The 18480-nt window shown below is 49.7% G+C and overlaps 1 protein-coding gene across 6 annotated transcripts; it reads left to right on the forward strand.

Annotated features, from left to right (window-relative positions):
• The first annotated feature begins 2231 nt into the window (after positions 1–2231).
• LOC112322004 (apolipoprotein L5) lies at positions 2232–17167 on the forward strand. Of its 6 annotated transcripts, XM_045187281.3 has the most exons (6): positions 2232–2340; positions 2474–2776; positions 3329–3483; positions 7280–7388; positions 11056–11173; positions 14717–17167. In XM_045187281.3, the coding sequence occupies exons 4-6, from the start codon at positions 7358–7360 to the stop codon at positions 15627–15629; spliced, it is 1062 nt and encodes a 353-aa protein (XP_045043216.2). In that variant the 5' UTR covers positions 2232–2340; positions 2474–2776; positions 3329–3483; positions 7280–7357; the 3' UTR covers positions 15630–17167. The 6 variants fall into 6 exon arrangements, with proteins under 6 accessions (XP_045043216.2, XP_045043220.2, XP_053775479.1 ...); XM_045187285.3 differs by lacking the exon at positions 2232–2340 and having other exon boundaries at positions 2378–2776; positions 3368–3483; XM_053919504.2 differs by lacking the exons at positions 2232–2340; positions 3329–3483 and having other exon boundaries at positions 2378–2776.
• The last annotated feature ends 1313 nt before the right edge of the window (positions 17168–18480 follow it).

The following is an 18480-nucleotide window of genomic DNA, read 5'->3' on the forward strand; positions in this document are numbered from 1 at the left end:
GATCAGGTGGGCTTGCTAATACTCCACTCCTGAATCAGATGGCCCTAGGCCCATGGCCTGTCTACATTGGACTGTGTTAACCAGGCCTGCCCAGCTTAGGGGCACAGCATGCTCAGTGCTCTCAGGCCAGTGGACCCCAAATCAATGTCAGTTCCCTCCGGCCAACTTCCCACCATATAACCCGCTCATGCTTCCTTGGAGTTGGTGAGTGAGAGAATGGGAGAGGCCAGGAGTGTTACTTGGATGGAATTCTTCCACATGGACACAGGAGTGAGGAGTAAGTATCCTTCCAATACTTCCCAACCTTCGTTTGATGATGCATTGAACTTACCCGTTATGTCCGTGGTCCACAGGCGGCAATCAACCATCCCTCAGAGCAGCCCCGCTCTCTGCTCCCCCCAGCTGCTCCTGTGGACCAGTCACTTCTGCTGTGTGAATCATGCTGGGTCGGCTGCTGGCCAGTGTACAATGTGCCACCAAGAGGTTTCAAGATGGGTCAGATCAGAACATTAACGAACCCCAAGGTCTCTCTTCTCCCATTTCCCATCCCAGATGCTATCAAGCCACATCCAATAGAACTCTTCAGAGGCTTTGCAATGAGATCAAGGTTTAGCATAAACATATAAACACAGTCCAATAGTAAAAGGCCAATGAGAAGAGAGCCCGCATTGCACATAAACCCCCTTCCATTGCACACGTCCCAGGGATAAATACTAAAATTCAATTTTTTTGCAAATTAAAGTTTAAGGGAATTAGTCTGAAATCAAATTGTGCTGTCCTCATGAGTTAAAAGGTCAAAGAAATCAAATTGTTTTAAAGTCCAAAAGAATCAAAGTCTAAAATCAAATCTTCTTTTAGCGTCCAATGCAAATCATAACATAAAAAAAACCCAGCTTTTTCTCCAAAATCTTATTTTGTCCAGTTTCAGTGAAGTTTTTAAACTTCAGAGTAATTCCAAACGTAGAGAAGAGTTTGGGAATGGTACCACGAACTCCCAGACTCACGGCCATGAAGATTCTGTCCCTGAGCCAGGTGTCCACTCACAGTGCTTCCTCGGCTTCAAATCCACCCTCGAGTACAGGGCCCATTAATCAATCGCAGGGTATGTGACCTTGGAGCTGGATGGGCCCTCCTGATCTTTCCTTTGCCCCTGGCTCCAGGCTGAGCTTCTGCGGTAGAGGGTGCACTACAGAAGGAGGAAGTTCTGGTAGGAACTCCCTCCCTCTTCCTAAGGGTGCTCAGCCCTGGGGTAGAACAGCATTAGGTGTGACCTCCAGGGAGTTCAACGTCACCCCCAGAGGCAATTTCCTGGTGAGTGCCTTGCGAACTCTGAACTCCATGGAACCTTCTAGCTGAGGCTTTCCCTGAAGGTGGCTTCTGCCCACGGGGCCCCCAGGGAAGTCAGCAGCAGCTCCCTCCACTTTGGCAGTTTTGTTTGGCCCCACCCCAGGGGTCAGGTTCCTGCCTGCAGTGTTGGTCTGCAGCAGCTCAGCAAAACACTCTGCCTCCGTTCCTTTTTTTAAGGTAGTATTATTTATAACATCACCACCCTCATCTGGGCGAACAGGCTACAGTGTGGGTGTCTGAATTCTCAAACCCAGGAGAGCTTATGGGCTGAGCAAGGGAAGCATGTCTTGGAACCCCTGGACAGGCCTGAGGATCCAGGGCCGTGCCTTCTCTTGGTCCAGAAGGTAGACCAAAATAATATTTTAAGAGAGAGGAACAGAATTTGGGGCAGCTGAATGACCACAGCCTACGCATGCATGGCACAAGCAATGTTTTTAAAATTGGATAAATGCAATTCTCCTTCTCTATTTAAAAACAGCTGTAAAATGTACATAACATAAATTTACCATTTGAACCACATCTGAGTCCTGCAAAACTGAAACTGTCCCCATTAAATACGTGGCGATGGCACTAATGTTTGTAGGTCAGGGGTCATCCAGCAACGCAAACAATGGCCAAGGCTGGACACAGTCTGGGGTCAAGTCACGGGGCCACAAAGCCACAGTAAAAGTCTGGACTGGAACTTGAGAGCCATAGGGACTCAGGGAAGGGTTTCTTGCCTAAGAGCTGCTCCAAGTCGGATCTGGGACTGGCAGGCAGCGTGAGCGCTTCCCTGGGGTGTAGTTAGAAACGCAGAATTTCAGGCCTTTTCGATGACCTATGAAACCAAATCAGCAATTGGACAAGATCCCCGGGCACTGCGGACTGAGAAAGTGTGAGAGGGGCTGGCGCGTGAGGAGCCTCAGGCTCAAGGTCGTGCTTCATAAATAGCACCATGATTGAAAAGGAGGAAGGAAGGGGTGGGCCATCCCCAGTCAAGGTTCTGTCCCAAAGGTATGTGCTCTACATTCTGAGCTGTTTACATTAACAGGCCTAATTGGGATGGGAAGGCCAAACTGTTTTTGTGCCTCCGCCTAGCTGGTGACTAGTGGTTACTTACTTATCAAGCTCTTTGTCCTCTGTCCAGGTGGCACAGAAGACAGTGGTCTGGAAACCCAGCTCAAAGCTGCCTCATCTCGTCTGCCTGAAATTCCAAATTCAGAGAGAGGTGCCTTTAATTTGGGGGCACGCAGTGCAGAAGCAAAAAGAGGACCAACTAAAGAGTGGTTCACTGCGTCCACATACCACGTGCACAGAGAGAAACCGAGGAAGTACTTCGCCTGGACGGACTGTATTTTGCTTGGCTGTAAAATGCAAGAGACCTACATGCACTCACCTTACAAGGCTGTTTGGAGCAAGTCCTTTATTAAGTAATACGCCCGTCAAAATAGTAAGTAGTTTGTACGGTGATTATCACGGGTAGTGGGGTCAGAGGGATTTGTGTCTGCTTCCTAAGTGTCTGCATTTGTTGGCATGAACATGTAAAAAGTATGTAGGTTTTGAATAAAAAGACAAAGATAGAAGCATTCTAAAGAGTTATTATGAATTGAAATGGCTCCTCTTTTACATGCCTGAGAACTCAACTCATCTGTTTGTCCTATTTATGCCCCAAAATATTCCGGGGCATTAAAATGGCAAAACTGTCCTACGCTCGCTGTCACGTAAGCTCACAGGCCCTCTGCAGATGGCTGTTCGTGCAGCTCTCCTAGGAGCCGCCGCAGCGACTGGGCTGCTCGAGCCGTACTTCCCAGTGCTCTGCTTTGGGGATTCCAGTCAGTGTGCGTGGGAGCCCTTATTCCGCCCGAGCTTGCCAAACCTTCTTAGCATTTTGTTTTCACTTCATTTAGCTCACGTTCTCCATCTCTGCATTTGCTTTGTTTTTGTTTTTTATAGGGTCTCTTTTCCCTTGTGTGACTTCCAATAAGCATTTGTTTTTTGACAGCTTTATTTTTCCAGTCTCTTCCTCCCTGCACTTCTCCAGGGTCTGTTGAATTCTCCCTGTTGTCTGGCCACGTCTTCCTGGCGCCCTCCAAGCTGTTTGGCCTTCTCGCATCGTCCAGGAAACTGCCTCCCTGACTAAAAAGAATTCATTGCCAAGTGAGTGCTCGCAATTTCCTTGTTTTCTTAAAAAATTTTTTCTTAATTCTTTTTGTTACCGTTGCTCCACTTGGGTGTTTTTTTCTACCTTGACCTCCAAGCTGCTGATTTGATCCTCTGCTCCATCTAAACTACTATTATTCCTTCCAGTGCATGATTTATTTCAGATATTGCATTCCTTATTTCTGCCTGGTCCCTTTTCATGCTTTCTATGTCTTTTTTCAAGCTGTTGAGTATCCTTATAATCATTACTCCAAACTCTATACACGATAAATTACTTGCCTCCATTTCATTGAGTTTTTCTGGGGAGTTCTCTCGTTCTTTCATTTGCCCCTGTTCCCTTGTCTCCCCGTTACTGCCTCTTTGTGTTTGTTTCCATGTATTAGGTAGATCCCCAAAGATTCTGGGGAAGCCCAAGTCAGACTTGGCCTGTGACTGGCCCTGGGCAATCACTGGGGAGCTCTCAGCGGCCCAAAGCTTGTGGCTTCTCTGTTGGGCCTGCGTGTGTGCAGAAAGAACACCAAGGCTGGCTTTATCAACACCGGCCCGGGGAGGGTCAGCTAAAGTCTCAAAGCACCCAGAGATCCTCTTGGCCTGCAGGCTTTCTGTTAGTTCTCATCAGTGAAAATGCTTCCAGCTCTACTCGCAGGGGCTAGAAGCAGGGCTGTCAAACTCATTTTCACGGGGGGCCACATGAGCCTCAGGTTGCCTTCAAAGGGCTGAATGTAATTTCAGGACTATATAAATGTAACTACTCCTTAACAGTTAAGCAAGAGCTCAGCGCTGCTGCCTGGTAGAAACAAGGTGTCGGGCAGATAAAACAAGGAGGAGGGCTGGATTTGGCACATGGGCCTTGTGTTTGCTACCTGTGGAGAGGAAATCCTGTGGGTGGGGCTATTGCTTCCTCTGAGGCTGACGCCCCATGGAGGGGAGGGCTCTGCCCAAGAAGGATGGCTTCTGCAGTGTGGGCAATGACTCAGCACAGGGATCCTGGTCACTGAGTCTTCAGTGCCTTCCCCAGGGCCACCAACCACAGACACTCCTCAGCTGGCTCTAGCCCAGCTTGCTGGAGCCCAGGGTAAGTGGCTGCAAATGGAAGTTTGTGTGTTGGCCCTTTAAGAGGCTCTCTGCATCTCGAACCTTCTCTCTCCTTGGCAGACAGAAACTGCTGCTTTTCACAGCTGGATGTAATCTGGGTTTCTTCCCTGGCTCCGGTGCTGTAAGCTGGGGAGTCCAGCTTGGGGTTTCGACTGCACATTTTTCAGGGGTACCGCCCTGTCCCCCAGCCATGGAAATAACCCTCCGGAACTTCAGTGGCCGCCCCACGGAGCCCCGCCAGCCCCCTGGCACCTCCTCTGGGTTGCCTATCACTTCTGTTGTGGTTTCTTCCGTCTGCCTTGATTTTAAGGCTTCTCTCCAGCTAGAGTTCAGTTGGTTGCTCAGGACTATTTTTCTGTAATTTAGCTGTCATCCCAGTTTGGTCGTGGGAGGAGGTTAGTGTAGCTTCCACTCACGGCGCCGTCGTGATCAGCGTCCCCAGTTTTCACGGGCTTGTTGCCGGTATTTCTCAGGTGAGTGTTCTTTATCCGCCCTTTTTCTTTTGTCATTGTTAGTGTCTTTGTTTTTGTTTGGCAGGATATATAAACAGATGGACCGTTTTAACCGTTTCTAAGTGTGCAGTTCAGTGGCTTTAGGCGCATTCATATTGTTGGGCAACCATTACTGCCATTGTTCTCCAGAACTTTCCATCTTCACAAACTGATCCCGTACCCATCCGACACTAACTCCGTGGGCCCGTCGGCTTCTGGTACCACCCTTCTACTTTCTGTCGCTGTGAATTTGACTTTTCTAGATACCTCATCTAAATGAAATCATACTCTATGTGTCTTTTGTGACTGGCTTAGCTCACTTAGTTATGTTAAAAGAACTTTCTAGGCCCAAGACAGAGCTGCTCCTGCCTGGGGAGCTGTGTCAGCAAAACTCAGACAACTTTTGTGTCCCAGTCAATGCTGTGCTTGCCCAGAACTCAGTGGATCTCGTCAGCCGATCCCCAAAGGGAAAGCCAACCCTGGGCCTTTTCAGCCCAAACACCACCAGCTCTGTGGAGCCACTGACCAGATCTTCCTCTCTCTCTCTCTCAAAACCGCCCGCCTGCCATCTCGTTTGGCATTTCTCCGAATGGGGACCATCTGCTTCATGAAGTGCTATTAAATTTCTTTGTATCACCTAAATTATCTTCTTTAATCTTTTTAAAAAAGTTATCATAGTGTCTTCAAAGTTCATCCACGCTGTAGCATTACCGGAATTTCATTCCTTCTGAAGGCGGAATAGTATTCCACGGCATGTATGCATCACATTTTATGTAGCCATCCATCTGTGAATGGACATGCAGCTATTATAGAAATGCTCCGTGAACACGGACACACACGTATTTGCTCCAGACCCTACTTTCGATTCCTGCGGGTGTGTGGCCAGAAACGAAACTGCTGGCTCACAGGGTAACGCTACCTTTCATTTGTATGAGTAACTGCCGAGTGTTGGCAGTGGCTGCAGTGTGCTCCATTCCCACAAGGGGTGAACAAGGGTTTCAATTTCTCCACCATCTCGCCAACATTGTTACTTACCGTGGTTTTTGTGCTCCGACAACAGTCACCCTAAGGGGTGTGAGGCGGTACCCACTGCGTTTTGAAGTCTCTCGCTCTCGATGATCGGTGATGCTGAGCCTCTTTCATGTGCTTTCTTTGGAGAAATGTCTACTCCAGTCCTTTGCCCATTTTTTCAGTTGGGTTGTTTGTTTTTTGCACTTGGTACCATTTTTTGTGTGGACCTTGCGTTGGCTGCCGTTTTGCTCGGGCCAGCTGTTTGCGGGAGACTGAAATAAGGAAGAATCCCGGGCTGCGTTCTGGGCTCGAGGAACTGTCCTTTCGGATCCAGGGCCTTCTAGGTGAGCCATCAGTCTGTGTTTCTCCCCAGGCGAAGGGACCGGTCTGCGTGCAGACGTTCCCAATGCAGTCTTTCCTCCCGTCGGTCTCAAGGACGGACTGCGCCCTACGGATATGGCTGTTCTCCAAATGCTCCTCAGTCAGTCCTGCATGCCCGTGTCTTGCACCAATCCAGACTTAGTGCCCGCCTGCACAGCTTACTCTTCCCAGTTTAAAAAGGGATTTCAGTTTTGCGCTTTGCAAAAGCCCCTCCCCTGTAATCTGTAGTCACTGCTTACTCTTTCTGAAAAGGGCAGTTATCGGCATTCTTGCCCCTTTTCCTCCCAAGGCTCATTCCCATCGCTTTTGGCCTCCTGTTAAACTAGGTCCTACTTATTTTTTTATTTTAATTTCTTCTTAGCCTCTAGTAGAAGGCACTTGTATCGTATTGTGTTACTTTTGGATAATTGCCAAAAGGAGAGGGACCGATGATCTGCTCCATTCATCGCCACCCCAGGAGCTCACGCAGAACGATCTGGGTGCCACCCGGTTCTCAGGCTCAGGCGGACAGGAATAAGGCGTGGCATCAGCAGAAACAGACTTTGGTCTCCTCCCTCTCCCTCTCCCGCCTCTCGGACAGCTTCCTCTGGCAGTCTTTAAAGGCTTCCTTTTCTTCCTTGTCCCTCATTCCCTATTCACAGATACAAAAATCTGGCATTTCCCAGGATTCCCTTGTCAGGTCCCTGTCCCCCTGAGCTGGCTGCCTTCCATGGACTCGACCTCTTTATGAATTCCCAGGTCTGAGTCTCTAGGTCTCAGTTCTCTAGGAAGCCACTGCTCTCTGAATGACTGTGGATTCTTCTCTTCTTGACCAGGCGAAGCTCCACCCCTTCTGGCCCAGAACCCATTGTCACCTGTACAGAGAGAAGCACCGAAGAGCCCTGAGAGGCACCATGGCCGTGGCAGCAGCTGGAAACTACTCAGGTGACCCTCCCCTTTCCTCGGCAAAGTATTTTGACTGCAGTTCACTGTCTCGGTGTATAACAGGTGACACTGGAGATTGGGAAGTGACTCGAGACCCCGTATGTGGGTGACCCCCATTCCTGCAGTGAAGGTGAGGGTCTAGGTCCCACCATGGCCCTATTTCCCATGAAACCCTGCTCATACTCCCCCTACAATTAGAGGCATAAGCTGGGGCTCCCTTAGCTACAGAGCCCATATTTTATGAGCCCCAAATCAACAGCTCTTCATATCGGATACAGCATCTGCATTACCCCTTCTGGCCCCTGCGACTCTCAAGTGGCAGGCTTTTGTGGTCAGTTTGGAGGTCATCATCTGTTTGTGCAGTCAGGGCCCCCAGAAGTCCCTGAACTTGGTTTTGGTCCAGCCAAACCTCCTCACTCAGTGTCCTTGACAAAGACTGTGGCAGTGGGAAGATAGGACAGCTCATGTGGCTTAATCCAGAAAGCTTCTTCCTCCCTCTAAACCCAAACCCACAGCTCAGGACACTGGCCTCCCGCTGATGAACTGAGAGGACGCAAGTGAGAAATGTAGGAGGGCAGTGGCATGGTGGACAAGCTGGGGCCCGCTCATCCCTCCTCATGGGAGCAGAGAGGACAGAGGAGACAGGGCTTTGAGCATCGCTCTGCAGTCCCAGACAGAGGAGGGCCAGCCTGTACCAGACGTGCCCCTCTGTGGCAGGGAATCTCGACCAATCAGAGAAGGACGATGCCGTCTGTGGTAGGAGCCAGGCAAGGAGAGGCCAGAAGGGAGGTTATTCCTTCTTCCAGATAGTGGGGTATTCTGCGCTTTCCCAACAGAAGATATACTTTTAACTATGAAAATATGATGACATATAAAACATGATGATTTGTGAAACTAGCCAGAAAGCGATGAAATACAAGCCAGGCTTCTGTTTTCCCTGTAATCCTAGGTGTAAATATCACAGCGGCTCAGAGAGCCTTTACTGAAACGGGAAGGAAACCTCGACCCCTGTCAGGGAGACCCAGCCCCAGTGTGCGTGGGGCGGGCTGCCCACGCTAGCCGCTAGCCGCCGTTTCACTCTGCTTGCCAGAGCTTTGACCCTGTTCACTCTCCCTCCCCTCTCCCCAGAACAGAGTCACCTCCCGAAGACCTACTCCAGGCCAAGACAGGGGACACAGTCAGCTCTGATTTTAGATGTAAGAAACATAGTATCATGAACTCGGAGCCTTTGTTCTAACACATCCCCAGGCTCAGTGCAGATAAGAAAGCTTCCCATGGAGATGCAGCAAACATAAAGGGATTTGTAGGTTCTTCTAAACTTTCAGAAAACAAGCATTTTTTATGTCAAATAAGTGGCTCCAGAAACATAAATGTGTTATTACCTACATTCAGTGAAGCAAATAAACACTAATAATAAATCTTGCTTATACGGAAATAAAACTAGAGCTCAACACCCTTTCTGACTCTAAGATGAACACACTAAACGCCGTCCTAGAGCCTATGAATCTGCAGCGCACGGAGACAGGAGTCCGCAGTGACCAAGTGCGGCTTTCACGGAATACAAGGGTGATCCAATATACGGAAATTCACGAGCATAGTACTCTATACCCGTGGGATAAATAAAAAAAAGGAAAATTATGATAATCTCATTAAAGTCTGAAAATTCAGTCCCTGATCCTAATAAAAATACGTCAATATAGGAGTAAAACGTACTGCCTCATGAGAAAGAGTGGTTTGAATAGACCAAACGCCAACGGTGAAATACTGGAGTCAATTTCATAAAAGTAGTAATTTAAGCATTCAAGCAAACCTAGTAAGGCACAGAGCCCAAAAAAGAGAAATAAGCATTGAAAAACTAGGGAGGAAAACAAGCATTATGTATTTATGAGTTATTCATTCAGTCACTATTGCAATTAGTGAAAATGCAGTGAAGCACAGAGGAGTATAGAAATGAATACTATTTCTATAGAGTAAACAACAGATTGGAAGACGCGGGATTAAAAGGCAGCAGGAAATAATGTTAGCATGAACTATGGAAAAGCAACAAATCTTACTTAACGGGAAAAGGAAACACAGAATCCCTGAGACGCCATGTCGTACGGCCAGGTGGGAATACAGCAGACTTTGCGTTTAACCAGGATGTGTCCTGAGGCCCATACTTGTCAACACTGGAACGGCAAAGGACGCCCTACTTCCGGTGTAACTAGGAACACAAGCAGCTCCCCAGGTCTTGCCTGCAGAACGACAAGCAGCCAGTCACAGGCCACGGCAGAGACAGCAACCAGGACAGGGTCAGTCTGTTATATGAAGGACTCGCGTTGGGGACACAGACATGAAGACCCCAGTGTGTCACAGGAAGGGAGTGTGTCTGTAAATATGGAGGCAGGTCCCCTCCTGATGGAACAGCAGTCATCAGAAATAACCCTATGACGACTGTGTAGCAATATGGAAAAGACTTGCCCCATAATGTTACATTTTAAAAACAACAGACATAGGTATAGTATGTTATAAAAGCCATGAGGAAGAGAATATCCATTTGACAAATAAATTGAAGTAAAGGAATAAAATCAACAGTGTTGGGGGTGGTTTTGTCAAATTGTATTGAAAATAGGTTTAAAGTGATTTTTGAGCAACAAGAGAGTCTCCAGCACGGGTAGCTATGCAGCATTACCTGTGTAGGGGAGAAAAAATAGTCTTCCCTCTACCCTTCTGAGTTCTTATCTGAGAGCCCTGCAATGAGACAGATTAACCAGAGAAAAAGAAAAGTTCATTAACCCATATACCTCACATACAACTGGGAGAGATCCAGGGAAAAACATAACTACCCGAGGTGGCTTAGAATTCAGCCTCAAACACCATTTAATGGAAGAAGGGGAGGGGATGTCGTAGGCCTCTTAGGGGGGAGTAAATATTTTTTTTATTTTAGGAAGTAAGAGTGGATCCTTGGAAGAATAGAGGGGAGGTATGATAATTTGTGACAGAGTCTGTCCGGGTGTGATGTCAACTTCTAGTCTCCTCTCCTGTGACAAGAGCCAGTCTTCCCTGCTTGATGACACTCCAGAAGGGGCCCTACGACAACTGAGTTCCTTTTGGGGGCTCAAATGCCTGCAGGCAGATGAGGGCAGTTCCAAGAAAGCCTCCGCGCACTGCTGTTTTTCAAGTGCCTACAGCTCCAAGTGATCAACATATCAAAGCGACATCTTTGTGGCGGCATATTCCGCTACCTGTCACCTACCTGGTTAAACAAACACCTAACCAACCGACGGACTCCTCATCTCCAGGAAGGCTTGAGCAGAGACAGATAGCCCCGTTGGGATCATAGGCTGTAGCGGGCTGGACAGAACGAGCCTCACTTGCTTTCGAGTTTACAATGTTATCAGCAAAGTGGCCCTGATCATCTTTGTGTCTATCGCTGGGCTATTGGATGATTACCAGAAGATTCTTATGACTAAATGTATAACGTCGAAATTTCCAAAGCCCTTCACCAATCTACTTGGCCATGGGAAACCTGAAAGATAACCGGCTTGGTTGCAGCAGTTAGCACTGGGTATTGGTCACCACAGTTTGTTTGATCGAAACCTTTAGGCAGAAATGTGCGATTTTTGAAACACTACCATTTTTCACGTATTCTAACCTTGCCTGTTTTATTCCCAAACATTATGATTAGATGACCTTCACCAGAGCATCATTCAGCAACTGGCCAAGCTGACGGGGGAAGAGATGCACTGGCTCCTCAGCAACCCGCAGACCTTGGACGCGGTGATGGAGAGACTGGGTCTGGAAAGGTAATCCTGGAGAAGGGATGTCTGGGGGTGGCAGCAGAATGAGAGTTCTGTGAGCGTGGGGACTTGGGCTGATATGCTCATTGCCCTAAGTCCAGCGTCCAGAAGGGCGCCTGGCACAGACCTGACGCTCAGTGTTGGAATGAAGGAAGAAAATCCGATGGTTGATATTCAAATTGTGTTCTGCGTGGGCACTATCTTCATAGTAGGAAACCTATGTGTTCCCACAGAGTTGGCCGAAGAGTCGATCATGCTGTCTCATTTACCTCCACTGGCAACTGGAGGTGTGCAAAAGAAAATAAAAGAGGATTTACACATCTTAGCAAAGTAAATTAAAACCCTTTAGTAAGCACATTCAAAGGTGCCCAGACACCTGGCCTGCTGGATGGTGGGTTCTTAGCAGCAGAATTTGCTCCATTTTCCCCAGTCCAGGAGGACTCCTTCCCTCACCTTCCTCCGCCCTAGCCCTTGCCCTTGAGATCCAAATGCCTGGGACCTGCCTTTCCACAGCCTTCACCTGGCCACCGCGGCTCTCCAGGAGAGCTCAGCTAAAGCGTTCTTCTCAGAACAGATTCTGCTGCCTGACATAGGTTGTACTTACTCTTGCTCAAGTGTCAAGAAGTTTCTGTAAAATGAGGTGCAGTGCTAGCCCAAGCTCTTAAGTCATAAAACCTGCTTTAGTGACGCAAACCAGAGTCTCCTGCCCTTTCAGGACAGAAACAAGCCATTCTATGCTGCCACGCTGTTGGCCCAGCCTCCCTCCACTGTTACCCGACCCGCTACCACTCTTTAGATTCCTCCGCACAGCTCCCGTTAACCCCGTGACAACACCGAACAGCATCCTTCCCTTTCGCCGCTGGCCGAGGAACCAACTTGGATCAAGTCGGGTCGCTTCCAGCGAGCCTGGCGCACGTTTCTCTTCCCTCCTCCTGTGAAGGCAGAGAGATGGTGCTTCCTTTCCCAGCAGTGGGGAGGCAGACTAGAGGATTCTGGAAAGCTGGAGTCCCAGGTTCTGTCAACCAATGGTTGTTGGCGCCAATGCAGCACCAACAGGAATCCCCAAGTTGGGGTGCAGTGAAGAAGAAAACTTCATTGCTTGCGAAACAGCTTGATTGTGGTACAGCTCTGCTCTGCCCAGGTCTGTTCTGGTCTGCTCTGTTCTGTGGCGAGATCAGTGTTTGAGCTCAGCTAGGGAATTGGTGCAAAGGGAAAAGGGCAGGCACAGAGCCAGCGGGGAGCTGACTTAGGAAACAGAAGTCCCCACCCCTGGTCCCTGATTGGTATGTTCTCATGCAAATGAGAACGCCACATCCTTGTAGTTTGATTGGTCCAAAACACACTGTCCTGATTGGTCAGTATAGATCCGCTCTGACTGGTCAGAGCTGTGCAGATCCAATTGGGTGGGGAGAGCCTCAGTGCTATTGGTTGAAACGGGATCCCAGGAGTCCACTGTGAGGGATGGCCTAGATGGCAGAGACACAGTGCAGGCGGGCAGGTCAGTGCGGGCGGGCAGGTCAGTGCAGGCTTCCCCCTGCAGCGCAGTTTGCGAGAGGGGCTCCCTGTGTAGAAATGGCTGCTGGCTCTGTTTTTTTGTTTGTTTAATTTGAGTCCAGTTAGCCATCAGGAACCCGTTCGCCTTAGTAGGCACCTTCTTCCTCGGGATCTGCATCCTCTCCCTAATTCCACCCCTAACTGGACTGTAAATCACCCCATTCTTGGGGCCAACTTTCTCCTCTGTACAGAAAAGGGGGTTTGGGCTCACTCTGGTGAAAACGTGGCAGATTGCCATTCTCTGTGGTGCTGGGAAGCATCACAGCCCAGTTCTAGTCTTCTTCCTCAAAGAGCCTGGACGCAGCTTCGCAATCCTTCTGGGCTCAGCAGTCTCAACACCGCTCTACCAACATGGCGGCGGGGTGCGCCTCTTTGCCATCTGTGTGCCCGATGGTCTCGGTGAGCCTCTGGGTCTAACATCCCACAGCTCTGTCTAAGGTTTGGATTGGAGGGGGGCTGAACTCCTAGGTGTACAAAGATGTCCCAAAGACAACTCTGGCTACGTTTTTCTTTTTATAGGACTGACTTGACGGGGCAGAATGTCAATGGGCTGGTCTACCTGAGGCCACTGATGGCCTTGCCCAGTGTGCACAGGGCTCTAAAGCCACTGTCAACAGTTCCTTTGGCACCTTGGGGCTGCTTGGTCTCGGTAGGGTCTCCTGTGAGCCCACCTTCTTTCCCACAGACACACCCTCCCATAGCCTGAAACCCAGGCCGCGCCCATTGCAGATGCTGGGTTGGAAGAGAGACAGGAATGAACCCGAGGGTCGTCACTCCAGTCAGACTCTCACGTGTCACAGGAAGTTGATGGCAGCATCCTGCACAGTCCAGTGGTGTCCACTTGGGGAGCCCCAGACCCTTCAAGACAAATTTGCTTAGAACAGTGATCCTCAAACAAAGACCCCTCAGAACTGGTGTTCCAGGAGCTGGACCAAACTGAGTCCACAGGAGGATTAAATAACGGTGGTCTTCTCTCCAAAAAGACAGGAGAAATTTGAGTTAAATGGAGAAAATTTTCTCAGCTGTACATTTTTTCTTCTTTGTCACTTTTTCTTAAAAGACAAGGCACTTCTCCCACTGGCCTGTGAACATGCGAACAGAGTGGAACCTGCAGTTTCTAAGCACAACTACTTCGCAGTTAGAAATCTCCACTCCGTTTCCAACACACACACCAGTGGCTGAGTGAATAGCAGTCAATGAGCTCTCCCGTGGGAGAGATGATAGTTGGGTGTCTCATTGAGGTCCCCCTGCCTTCTCCTTTAGAAGTGCCAGTTATTTTACTAACTTTTTGGGAACAAGTCTCAATAATACATGCACAAGATACAAACTTAAAAGGAACAAAAGCATGAATGGTAAAAAGTAATGTCCCTCAAAGCTTTGTCCCCAACTCCACGGCTCCCCTCCCCGGAAGCAACCACAATATCCAGGCAGATCCCCTTTAAGCATTTTTTAAAAAATTGAGACATAGACTGTATAGGCTCTTAGTACTCTATTTCCCAGGACGGAAGTGCTCACGCTGTTACAGGCATATACATTGTGTACACGTGCACACAGGTATATTTATTAAGAAAAGATTGGTGTCAAGCAAAAAAGAAAAAGGACTCATGGGCACGGGCAGCAGTGTGGTTACTGGGGCCGGGGTGGGGGTGGGAGAGGGCAGAAGGGGGCTAAAAGGTAATGGATCAAACATAGTAAAAAATAAATTAAAAACAAAGGTTTGGTGACAAAAGTCAGCAGTGCTTTCCAGTCGTGTTCCACTCATCACATCGGTGACCACTGATGAGCCAGTCTCGATGTGCGGGGGGAATTGCACGAACCGGGCTCTTCCAAAAACTCGGTCCCTGGGGGGCCTGGCCAGGAGGGCGCTGCCTCCTCATTCCCGGGCCCTGCTCCCTGAACGTGTTCGATAACGCAGGTGACTGAGGAGTCTCTAGCCTCCCTGGGGAGCCCGTCCCAGAGTTGGGAAAATAATCGTGTCGTGTGGCCTCTCCACAGTGACGAAGCCAGCGTGCTGCACTATATCCTGGTACAAGAACTGATACGCCGCGAGGAAGGGGACGGGCCATGTGGACATCTGTCACAGGAGGAAAGAGTGTTTCTCTTAGCTTTCCCCTTGCGGAAGCATAAGTTGGAAAAGACTATCAAAGAACTGAGAACCATCGCAGACGAAGCTGACTCAGCCCATAAGATGCTCACCCAGACCAACCTGGTAGCCAGCTCTGCAGGTGCTGTGTCCGAGGCCATGACCATCCTGGGTGTGGCCCTGTCACCTGTGACAGCAGGAGGCAGTCTGTTACTCTCTGTAGCTGGGCAGGGCCTGGGGGCAGCAGCTTTTGTCACCAACATTGTGATAAATGTCTTAGAAAATAGGAGCAATTCATCAGTGAGAGAGAGAGCTGGCAGACTGGTGGCTTTTCCAACACCGCCAGAGGCCGAAGCTGGTGGAGGAGTAAGTTTTTCTGCAGCCGAAACTACAGGGGAGGCTGCTCGGAGGTGTTACAAAATCCTCGGGAGCATCAGGGAACTTCACGCCTATTGGAAGGCCCAAGCCAACCCTGGCTTCATGGCGAGGGTCAGGAACTTTGTGACCACACGCCGTGTGCCCATGTTGAGGGCAACAGGGGCGCGGAGAGCTGTGGGCCAGGGCTCCGCACTGGCCATGACCCGTGGTGCCCGGATGTTGAGCGCAGCTGGGGCTGGCTTCTTACTCATGCAAGATGTGAAGAGCATCCTGCGGGACTGGCAGCACCTGGGGGAGGGGGCGAGGACGGAGGTGGCTGCAGAACTGAGGACACACGCAGAGGAGCTGGAGCAGGAGCTGAGCCAGCTGTCCAGGCGCTACGGGGAGATCATTCTGAGGCAGGAGGGGAGCCTGGAGGTAGGAGGTAGGAAGAAAACCAGCAGGTAGGAAGGAGGACAAGGCTGCTGGGGTTGTGGGGATGAGGGGGTTGCTAAATAGGTAGGCACACATACAGATACGTAATCACAGCTGCCCTTTTCCAGGGAGGGCCTTCCCGCACCCCTCACTTCAGTTAGGTCCCTGTGTTATTTCCAGCATCCTGTGCCGTCCTCCCAAAGCGCTGAGCAGACATTTTCGGAGCCATGCGTGTGTTGGTTGGGTGCTCGCTGTCGGTCTCGTACAGAGCACGCCCTCCCGGCAGAGCTGGGCCCATCGCGGGTGAGCCCTAGACGTGCGCTGAACTTCATGACTGAGGTGGCAATTTCAAATGAGTTAGGAAAGGGCTTTTATTTGAAAACAAGTTTGTATTTTTAGGCTCTCTTATTCAGAGACATTAACTATATCCATTAAAAAAAATGAAAACTACCACCAGGAAAATGAAGCAGAATGTCAAAATCCCTCTTTAAATCTACAGAGAGGATGGAATGGGACTGGGTAGCAAGGCCACTGCCTGAGACGCCGGAAAGGGACACAGAAGACTGAGGCTCACAAATTCATTCATTCCTCTATTCATTGGACAGATTTTAATTAAGTGAGGCAGGAGGCAGGGGCCAAGGATTGCGGAAGTGGACCCAACCTGGTCTGCATGTTGAAATCACCTGGGAAACTTCAAAACACACTGACGAGTGGGCGGGCCCTACGCCCAGGACAGGGCCTGATTGGTGTGCGGTAGGGCCCGGACTTTGGAAGTTTGAAAGCATCTCCTAGTGATTCTGCTGCCTGGCTGAGTCTGGGAGCTGCCGCTTTAGGGTGTGAGTGCTTTCCTCCTGTTCCACCGCGTCATCCATGTACTTCCATCCTGAGGGTGCACTTTCTAACTTCGGAATACCCAGGGCAGGTTTGGGGCGAAGTGTGAGACACTAGGGTTCCTGTTCTAAAGGGTCTGGCTCTGGCCCACCTCTTCCTTGCCTGTCTTGGAGCACGAGCTTAGATCGGGTGCGGGCGGGGCACAGGAGACCTCCTGAGAAAAGACAGTCTCTGCCCCAATGGTACTTGGGACACACCACGGAGAAGCCACTAATGAGGAGGGGGGTAGATGGTATGAGGAAGACAGGGGCCCTTACACCTGAGGTGGGGGGCTGTGGGGGGAGGGGTGGGCACCCCACGTGCTGAGAGAAGCTGGTGTCTTCTATTTCTGCTCTGTGGACATTCATTCTGGACTTGTGTCCTTGCCAGTCACCTCACTGGTCCCTCTGCACACTGCCTGTGTGCATTCCCAGCCAGAGGGGCCATTCATTCAGTTCTTCAAAGCACAAGCATCACCGAGCACATCAGCGCTGGGCAGCACACCAGGCCCGGCTGTGGGCCGGCCCGGACAGGTGAGAGGATCACCTCGCTCAGCCCGGCGGGGGCTGGGAGCCCAGGCGAACCTGCCGTGGGACCCCAGCTCTGCTGTAGAAGTGACTGCCTCCTTTCCCTTGCCCTCGTTGGTCAGGCTGTCTCCATGAACCCTGGCTTAGCAGAGGCAAACTGACAGCCTTCAACTATGAAAACCCAAGGTGGGATCACTTCTCTTTGTTACGAGGCACCGAGCCAGGAGGCCAGGAGACCTGCCGTTGTTTGCCATAACCCCTGGGGATTCCAGAAGTGCCGGGGACCAGGCCAGATTCGCAAGAGATCAGATTCTCTGTGTGGACAGATAGGGTTAGATTCCAAGACCTAAATATTCGTGTAAATTTCAACTGGGGCTGAGATATATTTAGAATGTGTGTATTTTCCAAATTGTACATGATTACACAGGTATAAGTAAATGGGGAAAACCCCTATTTTACAATAAACTATGCTCCCCTTCCACTCCCCTTCTCACCGGGTCCCCACCCCATCTGTCGTGGCCGTCACACTGTACGGGGTCTTTGTCACGGAGTCTGCCGCCCAAGCCTAGACCCCACCTATGTCCCCAGTGCCCAGCGCAGGGGAAAGGCAGCAATTTGAGAAAATGTGTCGCTGGGAGAAAGTGACCCCTTATAGCAGCAGAGTGTGTAGCTGAAGAATGGGACGCCGTGAAAATGTTGCAACACTCGGAGGCTGGTTAGACAAACTATTCTCCCACTTAAAGAGACTGTGAAGCAGCTATCAGAATGATGTTCGTGGGAGTCAGTAGTTGGATTAACATGGAAAATGCTGTTTTATCCAGTTAAATGAGAAAAGCAGAATGGAACTTGTATATACACTTTCTCACCTTTTACCCAACGGGGAAAGGAACCTGCGTGTAGTAGAAACACACGCCCCCGCCAGGAACTAACAGCAGGGCCGCCCTGCGGCTGGCTCTCTTCACTTGGAGGGCATTTTGGTTACTTTTACTTTCTTCTTTCTGCCTTTCTGTACTTTTCAAGTTTTCTATTATGTGAATTACTGTTTTATAAAATGGAAAGAATACATAATAAACGTTTACATCAAAATTAAAGAATTTTTGCCCTGGTTGGTGTGGCTCAGTGGATTAAGTGCTGCCTGAGAACCAACAGGTTGCCAGTTCGATTCCTGGTCAGGGCACATGCCTGGGTTGCAGGCCAGGTCCCCAGCATGGGGCATGCAAGAGGCGACCACACATCAATGTTTCTCTCTCTCTCTTTCTCCCTTCCTAAAAAAATAAAATTTTTTTTTTAAAAAGAATTTTTTCCTTTTTAAAGAGGACCAACTTGCCCTTGCTGGTGTGTGGCTTGGCTGGAGTGTTGTCCTGTAACCGAAAAGCTGCGGGTTCGATCCCTGGTCGGGTGCATACAAAAAGCAACCAATCAATGCTTCTTTCTCTCCCTTCCTCTCTCCTTTCTCCTGTCTCTAAAAGCAATGAACAAATGTCCTT

This window comes from Desmodus rotundus, chromosome 3 (genome assembly GCF_022682495.2).
Source record: "Desmodus rotundus isolate HL8 chromosome 3, HLdesRot8A.1, whole genome shotgun sequence".
Classification (NCBI taxonomy): domain Eukaryota; kingdom Metazoa; phylum Chordata; class Mammalia; order Chiroptera; family Phyllostomidae; genus Desmodus; species Desmodus rotundus.

Bases quoted from the DNA above. Each gene is read 5' to 3' on its own strand.
- LOC112322004 (XM_045187281.3), top strand. From the start codon at position 7,358: ATGGCCGTGGCAGCAGCTGGAAACTACTCAG. The intron at 7,389-11,055 runs GTGACCCTCCCC...CATTATGATTAG, and splicing joins AGCAGCTGGAAACTACTCAG to ATGACCTTCACCAGAGCATC. The intron at 11,174-14,716 runs GTAATCCTGGAG...GCCTCTCCACAG, and splicing joins GAGAGACTGGGTCTGGAAAG to TGACGAAGCCAGCGTGCTGC.